The 22,727-nt window shown below is 43.7% G+C and overlaps 1 protein-coding gene and 1 long non-coding RNA gene across 8 annotated transcripts in view; one reads left to right on the top strand and one right to left on the bottom strand.

Annotated features, from left to right (window-relative positions):
- The window catches only part of GRHL2 (grainyhead like transcription factor 2), a 68,243-nt gene extending 58,700 nt beyond the window's left edge, over nucleotides 1-9,543 (bottom strand). For 2 of the 7 annotated variants that reach the window (XM_039549016.1, XM_039549017.1), the window contains exon 1: nucleotides 9,276-9,543. In XM_039549016.1, the coding sequence (XP_039404950.1) occupies nucleotides 9,276-9,295 (20 nt within the window). In that variant the 5' untranslated portion in view covers nucleotides 9,296-9,543. Of the gene's footprint in view, nucleotides 1-1,910; nucleotides 4,099-7,042; nucleotides 7,353-9,275 lie in introns of those variants that run through there. The other 5 variants (XM_019289311.3, XM_019289309.3, XM_019289308.3 and 2 more) reach the window with 5 other exon arrangements.
- Nucleotides 9,544-9,564: 21 nt separating this feature from the next.
- Nucleotides 9,565-13,750, top strand: LOC120409689. Its single transcript, XR_005601435.1, has 2 exons — nucleotides 9,565-9,715; nucleotides 13,194-13,750. It is a non-coding gene; the product is annotated as an uncharacterized LOC120409689 (long non-coding RNA).
- The last annotated feature ends 8,977 nt before the right edge of the window (nucleotides 13,751-22,727 follow it).

Here is a 22,727-nt window from a genome sequence, read left to right as displayed (position 1 = left end):
TAAGGAAGAAAGATAGGCCAAGATTGCAAGACTTCCACTCAACCTGACCACCAACACCAGCAAATACCCGCTGTAGCCCCAGTCACATCTAAAAACCTGCTAAAGACCAGAGAACAAGAGTAACCCCTGCTGTGCCCATTCCTCACCCGGGCCAGCCCACCACCCCTCTATCTGGAAGTCAGGATGTGTGCTAACCAGAACACAGCTGTGAGGGATGCACTTGTACAAGCACACCATCATTTTATCATGGGGAAAAGCTGAAGAATTCAGGATACTTTGTGTCTAAAAAAGTAAATGTTTCCTTTCAAGATATCACTTTAGCTCCGCATGAATGTAAAATGTTTCCACTGTTTTATGTCAAACAGTAATAAGTGTGAGAGAACGAAAGGTATTTTCTGGGGAATGGTCTATCTAGGAGCTAGATTGTTCTGACACTTGAGCATTTATGTCAAGACTAAACTTCAGATAGCCTTTATTTTGTAAAATCTTTTTTTCTCCCCACTGCTTAGTAGAGATTTTCCTGTTCATACCGTCTGACGTGATTTGTGTATTCTCATAAGACATACATAAAATTTTCCAGATTAACAGCAGTTATGGTGACTTTTTTTTTAACTTTTTTAAAATTAAGATTATGGAATTTTATAAAACCAAGTGTAGTGTATAAACAAAGATGTCCAAAACTTTGTTTCATTTCAATTACTGCAGTACAACAACGTAACCTGGAGAGGTACATTGTACTTAACATCAATAAATCAGCTAAATTGAAAGGGCCAGCCTTTCAAGCTCTTCCTCGGATTAAAGATAATGAGCATACAACAGCCAGCCCTCGGGGCTACAAAATCCTTCTACAGGCAAATTCTCACCCAACTCGATGCAATTTGCGAATGAGTTTACAATGAATCAGAATTGCCCATTAACACACTCACGAACAGTGATAAAAGGCTTGGGGATCAGAACTTCCATTTTATTCAGGAACTAGGTGTCCTGCCTGCCAGTCTCTCAAAACCAATTTTGATGCTCAAAAGCTTTCTCTTGAATTTGCAAAGTTCAAGCAGCCCTCAACTTCTCAGCTATATCTGCCATTGAACATAAAGCAGACTGATGCAGCCATGCTGCATCAAGTACATCTGCATCCCGCTCCATCATATGCTCAGCATTCCATCCTGATCCAGTGGGATCAGGATGGCACTAGTGGGAAAGAAAGCTTCTTCCTACCTGCCCCACATCTTTTGCCTTGCCCAGGAAATTCAATCCTGAAATCCAAAGCAGATTGTTTAGGCTGCCAAGGTGGGCATCCAGCCCAGGCACTTCCGTTTTTTAACTACAAGGTATTTTGACATTGCATTTGTTCTTAAAAAAAGAAAAAGAAAAAAAAAAAAGGTTACAACCAAGCTGCTCCATGAGTATACCTGCAGACTTCTTCACCCCATGACAATGCATGAGGACCTTCCCCTCCCTGCAGAGGTGCCAGATGGGAACACACAAGTGATATGTGTGAGGCAGGAGATTGGGAGAAGTTCCAATTCCCAGGTTTCAGCCCAGGCCTGAGCCTGCCCATTCTTACACAGGTGAGATAAGAGCACCAGGCACTTCTGCGCACATCCTCTGCAAAATGTCCCTTCAAGAGAAGGGATACAAGGCTTTGGCCCATAGAGCTGTTACAAAGCATCCAGAAATTTCAGCACTAGTCAAATAACTGGAAAAGGCAAGACAGACTCACATCACCTTCGTTCCCAGCCCAGCACATCAAGGCCATAGGATATTTATCACAAGCTCCTTGTTAGTTGCATGATAAGAAGGTGAACAGGGCAACTGTCCCCAATCTAGAAATACTGGGAGACACACAAATTCAAAAACAAGATGCTACCCAAAGGGACCACTTCTGTTGCACACAGACATGCACCACACACCATGTTGCATCCTGCCTCCAGTGCAAAGTCAAAGAAATGTTGAACTTGTAGACAACACCCATGTTTCATTTGGTGTGACAAAAGGTACAGGAGCATGCTCCAGATGCATCCAAGAACCGGAAAAGAGAGCAGAAGTTCCTACTTCAGTTTTGACACAGCTAAGGAGGGCAGATTATGATCATTTACAAACATTTCAGTAGCCCTAAAAGCCTCTGTAAGTTTATTTTACACTTACACAAATCTCAGTTCAGCTATAAGACAACTATAAAACAGATCTAGAACAGATGTTCATGCAATTTGTCTTAAAACTAATGCACATACATATGAATTCACAGGCACAAAGTGAAGAACTGTGACCATTTAAAACGCAGGACAGATCCCACAGAAGCTGCGTAAGTTAAAGTTCAGATTCCAGATCATAAATTTCTGCCTGTGCTCATTACAGAGAGGTATACATCAAACTTAGTCCTAGTGCTTGAAACCAATTGTTTGAAAGATTCTAATGTTAGTTTTGGCCCAAATTTGTTACCTTCAGAATACTACTTTGCCTAGACATCAAGTTAAAAACAAAACAAACAAAATACCACCAAAAAACCCCAACAATTTGTGTGGTTCATTGCAAGTTTTGATTTATTTAGTTTAAAAAAACTTGAGACCCATCAGGATTTATTGACAAAGCTATAATTAAATAGTCTGCAACACTGTTGTTTCAATTAGATAATAGGGTTCCGTTAAAACTACAAAGGAGCATAAACATTTAACGAACAGGAAAATTATGGCCCATGTGTCCCAGCATTTTTGTCTGGGAATGGTGTGAATGGTAACAATCACACCATTCCCAGAAGCACAACAGGTCTCCAAAATGTACTTAACCCAATTCAGTGACTATATAAATATACAAATGAATCGAGAGTGAAGGAAAAAAATCAAAGCATTTAGACCACCAGGAAACAAAAAGGTAAGATGCCCTCTGGCCCAGCCAGGAGTCCATACCAAGGAAAAAACGCCCATTAAAGAGACTGAGTCATTTTGCCTTCTAATGAGTGCAAGTTTGGGACTCTTGCAATTTTGGGACAATTATACTTTTTGAGCACAAGACAAATCTGAACAAGATTACACATGTGAAATTATTAAAAGAAATTATTGTTACTAAACACTCTGAGAGGAAGTAAAATAATATATTAAGAATAGCAACAGTGAATGGCAAAACAGACTAGTTTAACAATTAGATGCCTAGTATAAGTTTTGTTTGTTTTTACTCTGAACCAAAATAACTTAAGCACACAATAGTGATAAAGAGATTAAAACAAACAGGTGATTCATTAACATTGACAAAAAAATATTAACTATGTCAAAACGAAAGTATGAAAAAGAAATCTGACACAAGGATTAAATACATACAATAAATGCCTACTGAGGACTAGTTCAAGAAGGCAATTACTTACCCTGAGACAGACTTTTTATACCTATGATTTCAGACTTTTTTTTTTGTTTCACTTGTAATTAAGTATTATTTCTACCAGACAACCTTTTGTTACTTGTGTACTAAGCCTGTTGCCTTTTCTTTAAACCAAGAAAAACGGAGTCGCAAAAAAAGAGCAGGTTTCAGCACATTTGTAAAAAAATCACTGACATCTCAAAAAATCAGGAAAACCTGAAGCTCACAGCATTTCTGCCGGAGCTGACAGAGTGGATCCGAATTAGCAACTATTTAGCAGCTTCATAGCAGGCCATGCTGTTTTCCTAAGAAGCGTACTTTGAATGTGCATAGCACCCAAGGTTGTTTTAGCTGACTTGAAGCAGCTAGAAGCAGGCTTTAAAATTAAAAACAGGTCATGACAAGGCTGCCCAGACCTCCTGCAATTTAACCTGACCCTTGGTCCCATGGTCCTTGTTCATTCACTGCTTCCACAGAGTTAATGTAAATGGAATAGTTACTGCACTGATAGCATTGATTGCTGTTTTTTCAGGATATTAAATCTTTTACAGAGTCAGAAGGAAAACATGAATTCAACAAGCAAACCTGGGAGTCAAGATTTCCCACAAATATTTTTTAAAAGCACACAAACCCAAAAATATACTTTACAGAACTACTAAAATACATTATTATGGAATAAACCATTCCCTCCCCAAATTAGTCAAGCTAACAAATCTATTTATATAAATATATAGCTATAAATAGATAAATATTTATATAAAAGAAACGTATATATGTAATCTTTGATGTTTGAGACATACTCTCAAGCTATAGATACATTGCAATATTTGACTTCACAGTTCGCATGTACTTAATATGGTTTCCTCGGTTAAATATTTTGTAATTTTGTAACACTGTCTTTTTTATGACATTAACACTGTAGAAGAACAGAACAGTATCCCTGTATACTAAGATGTCTGAAATAATTACTTCTCTTAACTAGCTAATACTGTCCCAATCACTGATTAAAAAGCTAATAAAGATTCATCCCAGGAATAATTTCTAGATCAGCATTTGAAAGTGCTATTCTGTGTGTGTACAAAAAAGGGAAGCTTAATTGGCTGCTTCCTAATAAAATAAAAATATTGAAGGTAGCCACTGCACTAGATTAGTATTTGTGAAAGTGTTTGACAACAAATGTCAACTGGTGTAATATCATTTCCCCTTCAGATGTCCCAGACAAAACAAGGACGATGATGTCCCTGCTAACCTTTCCACAGGGAAGAGGTTATATGATCATTACAATCAAGTTAAAGTGACCTGGGAAAATCCCCTCCCTCCTCTTCGGCTTTGATCTTCAGTCTGGTCTCAGACTCCAGCACCAAAGAGACAGCAGTGTAAACAGCAAGACCTAACCATTTGATACTCTTCCTGCTCTTAGGTAAGCTTATGGTTGCAAGTTCTATGAGGTTCTGGACACTGATTTTCCACCTTTCTTGCACAGAAATGGTTTTCTAGGGAACATCTGTGACAGTATGTCTGACATTTGAAAAGTGAAGAAATTAACACATCTAATTCCTGTTTCTCCATTCATTCCCAGATGAGTAATCCAGATGAGTTTGGAAAATTAATCTCATTGGATGCCCTATTCACACAATGGGCTGTGGAGAAAAAAATAAAAATTGAGTGAATTGTCACCTAATTGCTACTCAATATCTGCTGATGGGAAATGTGTTTGGACCTCAAAGAAAAAAATAAGAACAATACAGAGAATGACATTGTAAATGACAAACCCCCTTTGTGTGTTACAGTACTAGATGCTCAAGTTAAATATTATGAAGGCAATAAATCAAAATTACTCTGTGAAGAGCCCAAGATCAACTTCTGCAACAGATACTACCAAACAGCAAGCTGGATGTGAACATGCCTCCACTGACACGTGGAAACAGGTCTGAACCCATTCCCACCTACGGGCTCGCTCTCCACTCAGTTATTTACCTACAAGCACATGCTCCACTGCAGACCCAGGCTGCCCCAAGCCCTCCTTTATGTGGGCAGTATCAGCATGCTCCAGCTACCTGGTGTCCTGAGTATCTCTGCACAGCCTGGGCTGTTGGGAGCCTGACGGGGGGGGCAGTCAGGCAGCCGGCAGAGCCACGGCGGTGGCCGGCGTGCTGGGGCCTGCCACGAGCCTGCCCTTCCTGCAACTGCCGTCCCAGCCCACCCAGGACTTGACACAACCCCAGGAGCAGCAGGGGCAAACTGTGGCATTTACAAGACAGATCTCAAATGGTTGTACAACTGCTGCTCCTCATTCACAGAAGTACTGTCAATTTCTAAAACCCAGTGAAGTCTCACAAGTAGTGAGCTCACTGATTCACTCCACTAATGCACCGGAGCCACGACTGGAGTTCCGTGGTGATCATTTTTTGTATACTACAAAAGAAAAACTTTAGCCTATAAATTCAGAAGTGTACCCTAGAATCATCTTTTCACCCTGCAAAAGGGATGCTCCTTCCTCCCCACCCTATGTCCCCCAGTGTCAATCAATCCCCAGGTTCCCCTCAAAGGATAGGGAAATTGGATAATAACAGAAGCAGCAGCACAGACGTCTAAAACACTCAGAGCGGGAGTGACACGCATTTCCTTCTGTGGACATTATGGTCTGAACAGTTATTTTCTTAACACCTGCCATTGCTTGCACCCCCGCTGCACATGAACCCAGACCGATGAAAAATGGATGTCAAAAATAACCTCCTCAACTCTGAGCCAGCTCTCTAGCTGCACAAACAGCTCTTCTGACACAGCTGAGAGGGTGGAACAGAGGTAGGAACAAGTGGCCACAGCCTGCTTAAGTCGGTACTACCTCTGAAAAATGCATGTACAATCATGCCTTATCTCTCCTGACCCAGAGTTTGTGGAAGCAAGCAGGCAAGACCCAACTTAGGTAGAAAGACTAAAGGGAAAGACACGGAGATAGCACACCTATCTTAAGGATAATCTCCCCTTCCAAGCTCCTCAGTTAGCATTAGAATCAAACACCTGGTTCTTTAGCATTTTCACCTGTCCACCTTCCTCCCTTAAAGCACTACAGAACCTGTCCCTACTGCTCCCTCCAAAGACAGACATTGCAGGCAGCTCTGTGTAGTAGTGCAGCAGGGTCTACCACCTCCCCATAAAAGCCAGCAAGTGCCACAGAATGTATTTTTCCACACTTTCTATATCCCCTCCACTGCTTAGTCCTTTACACCAGCACTTTAGTAGCACAAGCCCCACAAAAACACGTCCAATGACTGACAAATTAACTGACTTCGAAATAATGAGCTCCACTCTCCAGTCTTGCCTGCAGGGAAGATCTGGTTTTAAGTAAAAGAAAGGCCATGTGGAGGAGAATAATGTACTCTCTGGATTAGGTTCTAATTGGATAAAATTAGAGCCTAAAAAAAAAAACCCAACAAAAAAAAAAAAAAAAAAAAAAAACACACAAAAAAAAAAAAACCCACCAAAAACCTTCCCATGCAAACTCCTCACACCAGTCTATTATCTCATTCCATCTGGTCATCTGTTCTGGAAACAAATGTATTTGTCTTCTCATGTTACACTTGCATATAGAGAACACAAGGGATTTCTTTACTCTTCACTTCCTTTTCAAACTCTTTACCTATCACCTAAGAATTTTCTAAACACCTTAACCAGAAACAGATCACAGGCATACCTGCAATGGAGCAAGTGCTGTTACTTGAGGCTGTGTGCTCTGCACTGCTCTTAAGTTCCTCACAGTGGTAATAGCAGCACTACACAGAGCAGGGAATGAAGAGCATTAATGCTCCAGTCTCAGAAGCTTTACACACATGCCATATTGTTCCTGTTGGAAAGGAAGGATAGCCCAGTATCTCAGTATCATCCCAGACCCAGAGGGAAACCACTTTTGCCCTAGTTTCTGACATGAGCTAGCGTTCCTCTCCACTGTTTTTCTGATTCAAAGCCGACTATGGTGAGAAGTTGTTCTTCTGACCCCCCCTACCTTTCCATATTCCCCTCCCACTCCCACTAACTGCCCTTGATCTGCCGCAGCCTAGTTTCTGGCTGCTGAAACTACTGGCAACTAGGCTTAGCCAGGAATTAACTTACAGGCCCCTTTCACCTTCGTGCAGTTCTGGAACTGCCCATCGCCTTGGGATGCCCTCTATCACTGCTTGTCAGCTCTTCCACAGTTAATCTGGTTCCCCACCCAACTGAACGACTGCTCTTTCAGCTGCTCCTTCACTTATCCGAACCCCTCAGGGCTCTATTCTTATTCCCTTCCTTGCACTTTAATCATTTACTGCTCTAATCTGGCCACCGAAGGCATTAGTTCCCATCCCAGCTCAAATGAACTCCTAAACGCCACTCTCAACTCCTACCCAAATAAATTTAATTTCATGTCAGTAGCTACCTTTATACAATCCCACTGTCAGCTGATGTTTGAAAAAGCCAGGCCTAATATTTTTGTTTAATCTTTCCCGTCCTGTCTTTTCCCTATCAGAGGAGCCAACCCTGCTGTTTTCTTTTGTCGGGTAATCTCCTTCTTTCACTCCTTGACAGGCAGGTTGTCACCAAGCCTCTCTCCAACATCAGGCTCCTCCTCTCCACCTCCTTTGGCACAAAGGCTCTGGGGAGCCCAACCAAGGCTGGCACCTGAGCAACACCAAACGTAGCCGAGGTCACACCCGTGTTTGGAGCACTCCTACCTGCACCGGGGCAGCAGTAAAACAAAACAACCACCTCCCGCCCTCCATCTTCCTTACCCCGTAACTCTCGCCAGCCACCTCCTGCAGAAACGCTAATCACCCGAGCAGGGAAAATGGCCTTCCCGCCTGGCTGCCTCACGGCGGCTCTGGGCGCCACGCCGAGCCACCCGCCGCCATGGCGGGAGCGCGGCATCGCCTGTGCAAGTTGTTTACCGGGGGTAAATACCCCACCCCCGGCCTGGGCCGCTCGGGATCGGGCGCCGGCGGAGCCGGGACGGCAGGAGCGGCGCACGCCGCGGCCTCCGCGCCCACCGACGGCTCCTGGCGGTGCTCCCCGTCCCGGGGACGCCGAGCCCACCGCTGGCCCCGCCGCAGTCCTGCGCGTCCCGGGGGGACCCAACACCAGGGCCGGCGGCACCGGGAGACAATGGGAGTATCCTTGCACCCCTGCCGCTCTGTCCCGGCCTCGCTACCGCCAGGCCCGGGCGGGAGAGGGGCTCAGGCGGGCCCGGGGCCGACAGGAGCGGGAGGCTTCCCTCTCCTCTCTTCATCCTTCTGCTTCAGCCCCGCTACTGGGAAAGTTACTTTTTAACCCCGCCGGTCTCCGAGCAGCCGCGGGCCCGCCTGGGCGTCCCGCCGGGAAAACAAGGTCAGGACGGCGAGGGAGAAGGCGCCGCATGGAGCGGCCGGGGAGCACCTGGGCCGAGCCAGGGCCTTCCTCCCGCCGCCCGGGCCCCGTGCCCCGCCGGCCGCAGCCGAGGGGAGGAAGATGGCCGTGCCCAGCCCTTTGGGGATAAAAGCTCTTTGTTGCGCCAACACAAAAGCCAAGAAGCACTTTACGTCCGGGGCCTTCGGCGGGCGGAGGCCGCTCCGCTCTTCCAGGGCGAGGAGCTCTCTGTCGCGAAAAGCGACCCTCGAGGTGACGGGGGAAAAAACCAAAACAATATAAACAAATAAATAAAAAAACTAAACTAAAAGGGGAGCTAAACAAATAATCGCGCAGCCCCACGGCCAGGCGAAGAACGAGGTGCGGGGCCGCGAGCTGCGTCCTCGGGCGCTCCGGAGTGTCTGTGCGCCCAGTCCGGCGTCGCTGTAGGAGGGAGAAGAGGGAGAAGCGCCGTCCCGGCGGGTCCGCGTCCGCCACCGGCGAAGGGGAACACGGCCAGCCCGGCGGGCCGCCCCGCGCAGCGGGCGCAGCGCGTGCCTGCGATCACTTACTTGTCCGTCTCTTGTGACATGTTTGATCCAATGAACTCTCTTCCCGGTGCCTCCGTCTGCCTGGCGGAACTGGACTTTCAGGTCTGTGCAGGTGAAGGTGTGCGTGTGAACGCCCGGGACGGCAGAACCAGAGCTACTGGTAATTCTGCTTTCCTTCCCCCCCTCTCCCGGCTCCACAGCCAGCCGCCGAGGCAGGACAGGTAGAGCCCCCTCCCCCTGGCATGTGGGGAGCGGCGGGGCTGGGGCGCCGGCGGGGCTCGGCACGGGAGAGCGGCCGGGCCGGGCGCGCACAGGTAACTTTCCCGAGCAGCGCTGGATTCTTTCACTAAAGGAGCGGGGAGAGGGACGAGCCGCGCGCTGATTGGGCGGCGCGGCCGCCAGGTGCGCTGCCATTGGCAGAGGCGCGCACAGGTGAGGAAGGAGCCGCCGCCGAGCGCCAGGTAACGAACGCACCGCGCGCCCGCGCCGGGAGGCACCGCGGGGCCGCCGCCAGCGGGAAGGGATGGAAAAAGAGAAAAAGAAAAGGGGAGCCGGCGCTGGGGCGGCGGGCAGTTCCACCGTCCAACAACGCCTCCCTGCCGCGGACGGAGGGGCCCGGCCGGCCGCGCTGAGGAGGCGAGGCCAGGCGAGGAGCGGCGCGGGGCCACGGGTGCCCCGTGAGGCTGAGGCGGCCCCTGGCCGCGGTCCGCCCGCCTCACCTGTCGGGCTGCTCCGTGCCCGAAATCCCCGGCTTCGGCCGCTGGCCTGTGGCTGCCGTCGAATAACGCCCAGGGAGGCGTCGCCCTTCGCAGGACAGTTTGGAAGATTGTTTTTTTTCTTGGGTTTGGGGAGTTTCTGACCTTTCCCCCCCCCCTTTTGTTTCTTTTGACCTTACTACGGTTGGGACCAGCTGAGTTTGACGTTGGTGAATGTCTTTCTGCAGAAGGCATCTCACGGCAGCAGGATGAGGTGGTGCCAGCTGATGACACCCACTGTGTGGATCTGAGAGCTGATAGCTGAACTGGGGGATGTTGATGATGGGTGTTGAGGGGTCTGTTTTGCCAGCAGGGGAAAGCTGGAAGAGAATGGAAAAGCTGGGATGGAGTGTTTATTGAGGCTCTATTATGCAGGGATGAAGTGAACGGAGAGGACTGCAGATCCATCAGTCGCCCTTCAGCCCAGTACAACCTACTGTGTACTTTGCCAGAGGATCAAAGTGGGTTTACGAGGGATAACAGGATCGGGCTGTGGGGGCAGCAGCTTTGACCCTGATGGAGGAGGTGGGGAAGAGGAACTCCTTGAGTCAGTTTGAGAACAGGGAGTGGAAGGGTAGTAACGAGACTCCCATCTGCTATCACCCATTCTCAGTCCCCATTCCTCCATCAGAGACAGGTCAGGACTGCACTAATCCTTCCTGCTACCACCTGCCCTCCTGGAGACAGCTTTCTATACTAGGCATCCAACTTGACTGCTGACAACCTCTGCTGTGCAAATCGTGCTGAATGTGTAAAGAATGCACCATTATGTGGGGTAGACCATTATGTTACTTAGTCATCTTTGTAAGACAATTACCTGAATTATTTCAAACCCATCAAATTTATAATGTCTTATTTGAAGGGAATTTTCCATTTTCTACCTTTGATTTCATAAAATCATAGAATACCTTGAGTTGGAAGGGATCCTCAAGGGTCATCGAGTCCAACTCCTGAATAGGGGAATTTCCCTTGACAGGGGAATGTAGTAGGAGGGATATTAATGGAAATACATATTTGTATAACCAAATATATATGTATACACAGAGACACATGTACATATATACATATGTATGAAACATGTTACGGTCTGGGGCCTCATCTTCATTTACCTACTGCTGCAGTTGAAATCAAACTTGACTCTGCTAAGTCAGTGGTATTATGGGATCACAGGCACAAATATCTGTTACTGGGTCCCACTCCTTATCTGTGTTCATAGTAACTAATCAAATCAAACAAATTCAGTATAAATCAGTTTTAAGTCAGCTTAAACATAGTCCCATTAAGATTTCTGTCACTTTAACTAAGCAGAATTAGAAAAATACTTTACCTAGATCAATGACCCTTTGATTGAACATGAGATATTAGTTAGCCATTCTCTTTCTCCATTCACCAGTCACAGGAAAGAAATATTATTATACAATCTGTGAATCCAGTCAAAAGTTGCCAGTGTGGCCATTATTCATGGCGATACTTGTATGAATTGTTTTGCATAGTGCATTTTGAGGAAGCTATAAGGCTTCATAAAACACAAGAGAAACAGAGTAATTTATTCATAGCAAATGATGCAGTCATTTTGAATACCAAAATCTATATAATCTAAAATAAATTGGACCTCTCAAATACATTACTATATATTGTTCTGAAGAAATAGTGGTAGCATGCTGTAACAGTTTAAGTTACTGAAGCTCTCCTTGTTAACTGTAGAAATGATAAGGTTTCTTTCTCAAATGATAAGGTTTCTTTCCCAAATAGTTGTTATGCTGAAAGAAACTTTGAGACCTGAAAAGGTTACCTGTTTGAGCACCATCAATAGGATTAACACCAGTTCAGGTATCCTCTTTCTCCTTTTTAATTTTTCAATTATAAGAAACATTTGGATGTTGTTGTGTGTTCTTTCCCCCTCCCCCCCCCTCCATTTTTTCCCATATGAAATGTATAGGAAGAAGGAGAGGAAGATCAGTGATGAGCACATTTGAAAATGCCACCTTCCCCAAGGTAGAAATGCTGCTGATATGTGATTTTACAAGAAAGAAAACTACATTTGATGCCATCTGTAGTCCTGGACCAAACCCAAACTGTAACTCAAACTGAAATGGAGTTTGTTGTTCTAGTACTGGGTCAAATACAAAACTGCCTTTAGCAGCCTGCTCTCAGGAGAGATTCTCTTAGAATGAGGTAGTCAGGAGACTGAATTACTGCTCACTGTCTTAGGAGTAGTTCCAAGGTCAAAGTTAGGAATATAAGTGGAAAATACAGTAATGAACTCTTGATTTGAGGTAGTTGGAGATGACAACTCTTATTTAGTTAGGAGTTGCTTATATAGAAAAATATACCCTGAAATTATTTTAACTAGGAAGGCAGGCATAGGGCTCATAGTTTTCTGGATGAGCTTTTTGCTTCACACTGCAGGCTGGAATCAAATTGTCAGAGTCCACCTCTAGCTGAACAGGTCAAACAAGTCCTACTTAATCCAGCCCGATGTTCATTCTTCATGATCTACAAGATTATTATAAACTAATCTGTTAGTCATTGAAACATCAGATAATGTTATTTCTGGGCAGACCAGTCTTGCTTCCTGTAGAATCAAGGCTGTGTAGAGAAAAAATGGAATAGTCATGCCATACATTATTGAAAATCTAGGACTTGTCTTTGGAGTGTAAAGGAAATATTTAAAATAGTAGACTACTGATTTTCATGCTGTGCTTGCTTCTTTTTTTGCACAGTAGCTGATAGTTGTTTGTAGCATTTTAAGGATTCAGTGTAGAATTCAACTGTCTAAAGCTTTACCTCATGTTTACACTATTCACTCCATAGCAGTGAATGTCGTTTGGACTTGCCAGCACTGGGTAAAGGAAATCAAGTGTACAAATAAGGCTTAACTAGGCTTACTAATTGCACCAAGTACTTAAAATACACTTCAGAAAACTATTAAAAGAAGTCTATGAGATAAAAGATGTTGGAGAGATATTTATGTCAAAACAGTGTTGTAAAGCAGTTCAGTGAGGGAGCAGATGTTTGAAAACAACAGTTTTCAGTAGGCAGTGATTACCACGTATTTTTATTTGTGTCTTTCTGTCACTGATGGCTGTTGATATAAAATGCATTCTCTCACAGTAAGTTCAAAGACAACCACCTACTTACTAGTTTTGTGATATGGAACATTTACTGTTAATCTTCCCTACAGCCCTTCCTTTGTAGTCCTCTGTATGAAACTATATTGGAATTTGTGCAGACCTTGATCCTCAACTGACTTCAATGAAGCCATCGTGTACATCAAAATAAGCTTAAAAGATTGCAGTGCAACCTTCCTGTACCCCAAAACAGGTCATTCTTCTGCCCTAAGAATGAATTGCTGTGCACTGTTAACTTCAAGAAAGTGATTCTAAGTAACCATGATCCTGGTAACAGTTGACTTTTAATGTTTCACAAGGAAATATAAAATTCCTGTTGGAATAGGAGATTTTGTGATTAATGGCAAGTACTCGTGGATTTCTGTAATGCTGCCTGGAAACTGCAATTTGCGCTCCCCAAACAGATCTGCTGGAAGCCTTTTAACAACCACAAGCTCTCAAGTACCTCCACATCATGTATGACAGCAGCAGCTCAGCCATGTGGAGGATCATGGAATATCAAGCATTTCCTGGCCACAGGGTAAGGTGTGGAGCTGAGTGTGGCACTTTCTATATGAAATGCTGATTTGCATTTCTTTTCGATTCATCAAAGCAATATGGAAATATGTAACAAAAAAAAAAAGAGAAGCTGTATTTTTTGTTTTGCTCATTTTGAATGTAGACTTCATGGTTCTGAAACATGACAGAGTTATAACATGACTATCCCGTATATCTGCAACACTGCACTGAGGCAGTGTGGCACACACAATGTTGTTTCAGCTTAAAACAGAAGTAATTTTTAGTGATGAAAATACTTCACAGTATGTCAATCCTTTAAGGATTGACATTGAGACATTTAAACAGGTAAGAAGGTGGCAAAGTATGACAATAGATTGGAATCTTAGGTTCATACTTGATTAGCAGACATTAAAGTACCAATCTATTTCATAAAGACTACTCATAGTTTTGGAACCAATTCAATAGAATTTAATATAGAATGATGGCTTTTCTGCGGATGCTTTGATCTGCCTGGTAGAGTTTTTTAGTGATTCATTAAACCATTTTTAAACACTGTGAAAATACAGTTAGGTCACCTAATGACGGTAGTTTTGCTGTTAGTGTAAAACTGTAGTGTGAAAAAAGAGTAAGAAGACATCTCTGAAAGACAGTATCATGTGACATGTGATCCAAGACTTTGGAAATACATTAATTATGCTGACATTAAAATTGTGTCCTGTCTTTATGGGGCAGAGCTAGAGAATGTAAATAACCTGACCAGTGAGAAAAATGTAAAGAGTGCATCTTCCTAAAGCTTTGTCCAGCTTCTTGTGTCAATTGACAAGGTCTTTGCGTCATCACAGAACAAAATTGCAATTCATGGACACATTTTGAGTATTTCTAATTTGAACTGTTTTGAGATGAAGGTAAAGTGCCGTTGTTTTGTTTAGGTTGTGAAGAGCTCCCGGAGAATGTAAGAAAATTGTCCTAATACCTGTATTTTTTTTTTCTTTAAGTACTAGAACATTTTTTAATTGCCAGTGGTAGTTTAAACCCAATTTCTTATCAAAATTTTTGCTTTTTTCCCTCCTTTTTCTTTTTTTTCTCTTTCTCTTTTTTCCTCTTTCTTCTTTTTCTCTTTTTTCCTTTAACCCTTTCTTCTTTTTCTCTTCTTTTTTTCCCTCTTTTCTCTTTTTCTCTTTCTTTTTTCCCTTTTTTCCCCTTTTTTCTTTTTTTTTCTCTTCTCCCCTCCTTGCCTTCTGCCCTTCTTTCCTCTCGATAACACAGAATTTCCTCAGTTGTACAAAATGAGCCCACAGTTGTTCTTGGTGCTGCAGTGGGTGCCTGGGGGAGATGGGCTGGTGTTCTCCAAGTTCCATGGAGGCCCAGATAGAAGGCTCTCACTGCAGAGTGGGAATGGCCAAGTCTGTGTTTTCCACCAAGGGTGCTGCTCCCAGCTCACATCAGTCAGTCCTTGAACCATTATGACCAGCAGAGCACCATTTAAAGGAAATTGAAATAGGGGTGTGATCAACATGGGGCAAACCCAAGAGCTTCAAATGTCTTTACATTGGTTATAAGTATGTTGAGAGTTTAAAAAAATAGAGAAGCTCCATAGGTCTAAAATATTGCCCTGCAACAATAAGCATTCTAAATGCCATGACAAATGTGTCTTTTTGTTCCAACAGTCTGTCCTAAAATAGGCATAAGTGTTCCAGAATGCAGCAGGTGAAGGATGGCATAAAAACAATTGCTTGTTTACTTTCCCCCCACTCAAGAACTAGAGTAAATGCAGCCCATAGAATCCACAGAAATACTTTAGTGGTAGGAGTTGGGAAACATGGACTTACCATCCTGTTTGCTTAAAATCAGTGTAGTTTTCCCTTAAAATAGGTCAATACTATAATCAAAGAGAAAGGTACTTAAAAAATCACAGCAAATGGAAAAAGCTGCTTTCAGAATTCACTGAGTAAGAGGTGGGGTTGACAGCCACTGTGCTATTGCTAATTTATCCTTGTGGATGCTCTCAGAAGCAAGCAAATGTTATTTTATTTGAAGGGCAGAGGATAAAGAGTATTGTCTGGTGGCACAAAAGGAGCCAGTGTTGGAGCCAGAGCACCTCTGCAGTGCCTTGTTCTGTGGAAAGGTCAGCAGACCCTGTGTCTGTGTGCTTCTGTTTAAGCTTTGTCAGCTCTACCTTTAGTACCTTTACAGACAGCTGTAGCAGTGCCACTTCCTACAACTTTTTGGTATTCTCTTTTGAAATACAGGAGTATTTCAGAAGAAAGCCTCCAACTGGTTTTGTTCATAAATATAAAGGCAGTATATAATATTACTCCATCAAGCATTTCTGGGCACTGCAGGATCATAGCTTATTGCCATAACCTTTGGCCTTTCTTACTGCCTATGTTTGGTTCTTCAGTGCTCAGGAGCTTCAAGATCATTTAGTCCCTGGCTTGGGGAAGACCCCAGTTTTAGATCCCCTGCAGCTGCTTCGTCAGCCTGTCCTATCAGGTTTGCCATCTCAGTGATGCCATGTTTATACAATGCACATGCCCTGCATGCACCTACAAGCCTGCTTTATCTCTACTCAGAGTGCTGCAAAAGTAGATTTTGCTATTCCTCTGCTGCTGGAAGGGCTTCCCTGACACCCAGGGAGATGTGATAACTGTTCTATCTCATTTTGCCTGTGTGTTGTGGGATAGCCAGACCCAGAAATCAGGCTCTCAGTGGCTCACTTTGATGGGTTGGTTCCAAGTTGCTTTACACTTCATTTTTTCTTTACAGTATCTCTGTTATCTGTGTGCACTGCACTAATACACCACCTAATTCACTACTGTTTTTTTAATTGTCTTTTAATGCATATTGAAGATACTATGTAATTCCAACTTCTTGGAATGTTACTTGGCTGTAACATAGGCTGCTTTTACCCTACCTTTGTTTCTCTGAGGTCCTAGTTTAAGAAAGGATCAGATAAAACATCCATGTTTTCTCAGTTGGTTCAGGATGCAGAAACTTCTTAACATGTCATGCGCTAGACACTGTGTGTAAATAGGAATTGCACTGCAACTTTTCCCTCCTTTGTTTCAGTAGAGAAACCAAATCTTTTAGAATAAACAAATTTACAGTATCTATGCTTTTCCCTTACATTTTTATTTCTTTTCCTCTTTTCCCAAGTAAGTGGAAATTTTAGCTTCAGAAAGAAGCAAGGTGAAAGCATTCTGCAGTGAAGAAGTTTTACATGGCTCCAGGACAGAGATGTTGAGTATTTGCTTGTCTCTATTTGACTTGAAAACAGTACCTGGAGATGGCTGTTTGTTTATATGGAGTGTTTGGGTGTGAGGCGCAAAGCAGGCAGATTTACATTTACATTTCTTCACTGCTTTTTTCTCTAGCTCCCACACATGAGCAATAGCCCTGCAGGGAAGGGTGGGGCAAGTTGTGCTTGTTGCTCCTTATTTCACCATAAACTTTGCTCTGAGTACTAGGACTTCTAAGGGGAAGGCAGACCTTGCTGTAACACCATTGGAAGTAGGAGTTACCCCTCTGCATAATCAATACCATGGTTGATGTGCTTGGGGAGAAAGGTAAATAAAATCTGCATCATTCCAGAATGAACTAGGTGCAGGAGGACACTTTCAAAGGTTCAGGAAACCTTTGTGAGAGGGAGCCTAAACCAGCACCACACAGTCTCCCAGCCCCAAGACAGAGACATTTGGTATCAGGGAGAAGTTGCTAAAACTCTTTCAGCCCAGGCACCATCTGCCAGAGACAGTTCTTGACCTGTGAAGCTTTCAAGGAAGGCGTGCAAGGCGCTCGTGGGGAGGTAGTAGCACCTCTCCATTTTATATGTGAGGATTTTGAGCAACAGACTTGCCAAAGTTTATATGCGGAGTATGTGCAGAGCCAGGAATTTATTACCCCTTGCCCAAATCTCAGGCTGATGCCAAATACAGATGGGTAGTTTGCTGAACGCCTCAGCCTGACTCCTGGAAAGTACTCGTGCATTCCCAGTGAAACCAGTGAGTTCCCCAGTTTAAAATGCATTTATTTTTATACTGCACAGACAGGCAATACATGTTTTGACAAACATGTGCCAGAGTGTTGAGTGCTTTGTGGATTCTTAGCCCCTGAAACATCATCATGCCTAACTGCTCATTAAACCTGCTGCCTAGCAGAATCCGTCAGTCCTCCTGTGAGCTCTCAGGCAGAGCCTGAGAGAGTATGAGGTGCCTTTCTCAATCTAACCTTGTGCTTTTTTTTTTGCTTAAATCACTAGCAAAGTTGAAGGTAGAGCTTACAGAGGGAGAAAAATTCCAGGTGAGTTCCACTCACAAAATTGACAAACTAAATTTGAAAAACTAAATTTGAAATGTGGTATTTTAAACCCAAATGTCTTTATCTCGTTTTATCGGAGCTAATTGGTTCAGCCTATTGGTGCAGCATAGGTTGAATTTTGAATGTTGCACTGATAACTCTAAACTGATGCCAGTATCTACACAGGACATCTGATGATGCGGTATCATATCTGGCTTTAAGGACATGTCTTACCTTGGGCAGAGTGGAGTCCTCTCTCACCAGAGTTTTATAACTCTTGATGAAATCTTTCTCAGTGTTATGTGTGTACGAAGTGCAGGTGGTGGATACTGAGCTTGGTACCACAACGTGGAGCAAAGTAATCCCATAGCGGTTATTCCTGTGATATCTATCCCCAAAATCACAGTGATGAGCAGGCAGCAATTTGAGTAAAAAGCAGGACACAAAAATATGTCAGAAGGTTCTGTAACCTTAGTTATCCTGGGATCTTATTTGTAAGGTGGGGGGGAATAACTGCATGCTTCAACCCTCCTCCTTACAGTGAAGTTGAGTAAAGCATATATGTCTGAGATCCCCAAGAAATTAATGCATTGGAATCACCACTGGTTGGCTGAGCTTGGTAGAAGAGTGTGTGGCTGCCCAAAGGGGCTTTTTCTTTCTCTTACCCTGGTCGTGAATTCTGCCCTCTGGTGTCCCAGCAGCGGCTTTGCTATTTCATCTGCCTGAAGCCTCTTCTCATTTGGTTTGGTTTTAAATAGGGTTAGTTTTCAGGTACGTACATAGGTTGGTTTGACCCCTTAAAATTCCATTGCCAAACTGTGGGAATGCTGGACCCAACAAAAGGAAAGAGGCCCACCTCTTTTGGCAGCAACCCTATTTTAGCTTTGAGTTAAAGTGATTGTGAAAGTGCATGCAAAGCAGCCTCTTCTGTTCAGGGTGAACTAAAGCCTTCCAAGTGTAAGCATAGGGAATTAATTACAGCATTTGCACAGCGCTTTTCTCCTAGAGTCTCACACGTGGCTGTAGTGCATGATGTTTCTTGGCATTACCAGCAGATGTGCCATCACCAGCAGCTCTGGCAGCACCCATTTCTTGAACATTTCAGCTCCTCCAGGGGCTGGAGTGGTGGTGAATTTTTGCAAGTGCAAGACAGGATCAGCATCATGCAGTATCAGTGAAGCTTCTGAATTCATGGAAGTGTATAGATGAGTGCAGTTATCTGGTCAATAAGATATTTTATAAGTCACGGGTGAAATGACCATCTTTTCATTGAACGATGTACATATAGAAGGTGTTTTTATAGACAGTATTATGAAGAATGTTACTCATTTAAGTTGTCCTTTGCACTAGAAATCCATTCTTTGCTTTGGAAGTCACTCCACAGCTGGTTAGTGCTCGAATTTTGTAAGGTTTAGACAGTAGATGCCTGAAGTTAAATTTGATGCTATGGCCGTCCAAACAGCATTGCAACATGGGGGATGGGGAGCAGGGATTTCCCCTTGATCTGTGCTGTTCCCTTTGGGTTCCAGAGCTTCCATCAGGGCAGGGAGGGGGAAGGGAGACTAAGGATATCTGAAAATCTTCATTGTCAGCAAGGCAAATTATACACATTCCAATTACCTCAGTTTAAACAACCAATCACACTGTAATGGGGAGAACCTTTAGAGCCTGAGGAAGGTGCTTTGAAATGCCTCTGCTCAGAGATTCCCTGTTAATGCAGAGAATTGCCCCAGCAGCAGTTCTTGGCTCCAGTGACTGGATTTTGGTAGCAGTGACAATGGAGATGGATAGGAGTGATATGACAATACAGGAGTTGAAATTTCAACAGTGATGAAGCAGTAGCCAGTAGCAACCTGGCTCCAGGCTTGCTGTATCACCCAACACAAATCCTTGATGGCAATGTGAAGGAATTGGAATTTTTTGTTACATGTCTGTCTAGTCATTGTCTTTGTGTCCAGGAAATTGCTTACCCTGCACTTTACTGATCAGTCACTTTCCCAGGAATTCTACAGCTTCCTCTATCTTTGTGTCTTTCTAAGCCTCAAGTATAATTTTCTCCTTTGAAGCACTATACTGCTTTTTTAGAACGCCTGATCCTGTAATGGATGGAGTCCACTGAGAATCTGTCTAATTTTGTGAGCTACTGATCAGGGCCTGTAAGTTGAATTCAGTCTGTTTGTAGGTGAGAGCTGCTACCTGCATAGTAAGGCTCATCACCCTGGTCTCTGGTTTCAGAAGAGGATTTTTCCCATGCCACATGGCTGCTCCTCTTCTAAACTTTCCTAACGTTCACTGCGTACAGTCCCTGTTCAGTCTGGCACTGATGTGCTGGTTTTGTCCTCCTTCATCCAGCAGAGCTGCATCGTCTACATCTAGACATGACACATCAGTGCAATAAGGGCAGACATCTCTCCTGCACATGCAGAAATTAATTCCAGTTTTAAAGCAGAACTTATGTGACGTGTCACATTTTCTGTGAAAGAACACAAGTAAGTCACACTCAGGTAATATAAATGTGTCTGTCAGCTGGCAGAGGGCTATGTCAGTTTAGGCTAATAGCTGCCGAATAATAGATACACAGATGCTCTTAAATTGGTTTAATTTATGTCTGCTGGCCCTGACAATTGGAAGAAAAGATAAATATACACAAAGCCTTCAAAGCTTGGGGTGTTGTGATGCTAATTGAAAAGTCACCAAAGGAAGCCTGCATGGTGTGTGGGAATCCTAGTGCATGAGATTAGTGGCTAATTAGTGGCTGGGAGCTGGAGGACATTCCTCCCAGCTAGCTCATGCAGAGAACAGGCAGCTTGGCCCTGGCAGGCAATTCTTGCCCTGATACCAGCAGTGGAGCAAGCGTTGTGGACAGCAGACAATGTGGAGATGGGAAGACACAAGTAGTGTCAGCGCTGTAGCAAATGCTCCATACGTGCACAGAAGCAGTGCCAGAGATACTGCTGTCTCGGCGGCTTGCTGTGTCCTGAGCCACAGCAAAGACACAGGCATTTGAGAACTGAGCTCTTTCTTCTTTTTAACAAACGCACAAGTCCTGTTATCTTACTTTCTGCTTCTTTCATGCTGTGTTTGCAGCAGATGACAACACACTCTGGAGGCCCTCAGCTTCAAACCTTGCTTTAGAGTCTGAAGTGAATGCATACAGATGGTGGCACTCCCTTCTTTGCATCGTGCTTTAGATTCATGACATTTAAAAAATAGAGATTTCATCTGTCTGCCAGTGTCTCGGTATTTCCCTCTAAAGCTTTTCCCTGAAGTACAAATGAAGTATAAGAATCAGAGATTTAAATAATACACTGCTGTCATATGACTCTATGAGAGTGGCCTTTAGAAGACTGTAGGAATTGGTATCACTGATGCATCACCGGCACCACTGAACTAACCAGGGCTTGCTTTGATTAGGCACGCATCTCTTTTTCTCAATTGTTTTGCATCCGTTTGTGACAATCCCATGTTTATTTCTTAAATTAAGAAAGGTTGTTTTGTAACTCTAAAGAGTTACATGTTTTCTTCTTTTTGTTACATTTGCTTTTCCAAATCTGAAATGTGTAAACACAGCTTTAAATTATTTCACAACCTCTTGATTAAACGAACTGGTACCAAAGCTCACATATGCATCGAGCACCAATACCAGGATGGGTCGCTTCTGAACACCACAGAAGCTAGAAAACTTTCTGTGTCACCAGCTCTGTGAATAACACTGTTTTGCTCAAGCTGGAGTCACAAATGGGATAATGTAATAAGCCTGTGGTCACCAGCAGTGGCCTGGGACCATGTGAGTTGTTGGTTGTAGTCCACTTTTCTGGTGATCAGTGCATGAGAACATCTAGTCCAGTTTCCTTAACCCTCGTGTCAATCAACCCTCCTCAACAGCTGTTAAAAAAAAAGCTGAATCACCGGTAAGAGCTAATTACAAAGCAGACATCCTCTATATAGTAGCTACATTGTAAAAATGATGCTGTGGAGAGGTAAGGTTCGCTGGCAGAGCTAATAAATAGTTGTGAAAAGTTAACAGGTTTTCAGACACAGTTCTTCTACAAGTCTGAAATAGAAAACCAAGTTATTCTGGCGCATTCTCAACAACTCTATAGAGAGAACAGACATGACAGCCCTAGACATGGACAGTCAGCTTTGTCACAAATAACACCAGCTTGCAGGGCAGCCTGGAGAGCCCAGGTGCTCCAGGAATCTTAATAGCCTGTGTGAAGCAACAAATTCCTGAAACCTTGCTCTTCGTTCAGTAAATGTTTGTCAAAACAGGAATGAGAGATACAGGAAAAATCAGCATTTTTTGGCCAAATTATTTCCATCTGGTTCTAGGTGGGTATTAGTAATGCAGCTGTCAGTTTTCACATGATGGTTTTTAAACAGATACCCTTTTACTAGTCATCTTTTAAGATATCTTCTCTTTTTATCTTAAAATACCTATGGGTACCATTACTGATGGTTTCAGATACTACTGGACAGTAACATTAAGATGATACCCATGGAAGCTGGTCAGTGCAGTGACTGATGCAGCATGGGAATCTGGTGACAGTGCTACAAGCTGAAAGATACTCCATGCTGGAGCCTGGCAAGGAGCTGGGAGCAGATAAGGCATCTGAATAATCTGCCTGTAAGGTGAAAACAGAGAAGAACCCCAAATAAAATGTATTCAGCTGAATAGAGCTTGTGAAGGGACCACTGTTTGCTTGCATAGCTTTTGAGAGGAATCTTAAGAGGACAGACTGGCCTGGCGGGCAGGTTGTCTCTGCCAAGATGCTGCTTCCTTTTGGGAACCA

Source organism: Corvus cornix, chromosome 2 (assembly GCF_000738735.6).
Source record: "Corvus cornix cornix isolate S_Up_H32 chromosome 2, ASM73873v5, whole genome shotgun sequence".
Classification (NCBI taxonomy): Eukaryota; Metazoa; Chordata; class Aves; order Passeriformes; family Corvidae; genus Corvus; species Corvus cornix.
This window is presented reverse-complemented; position numbering and strand designations above follow the sequence as displayed.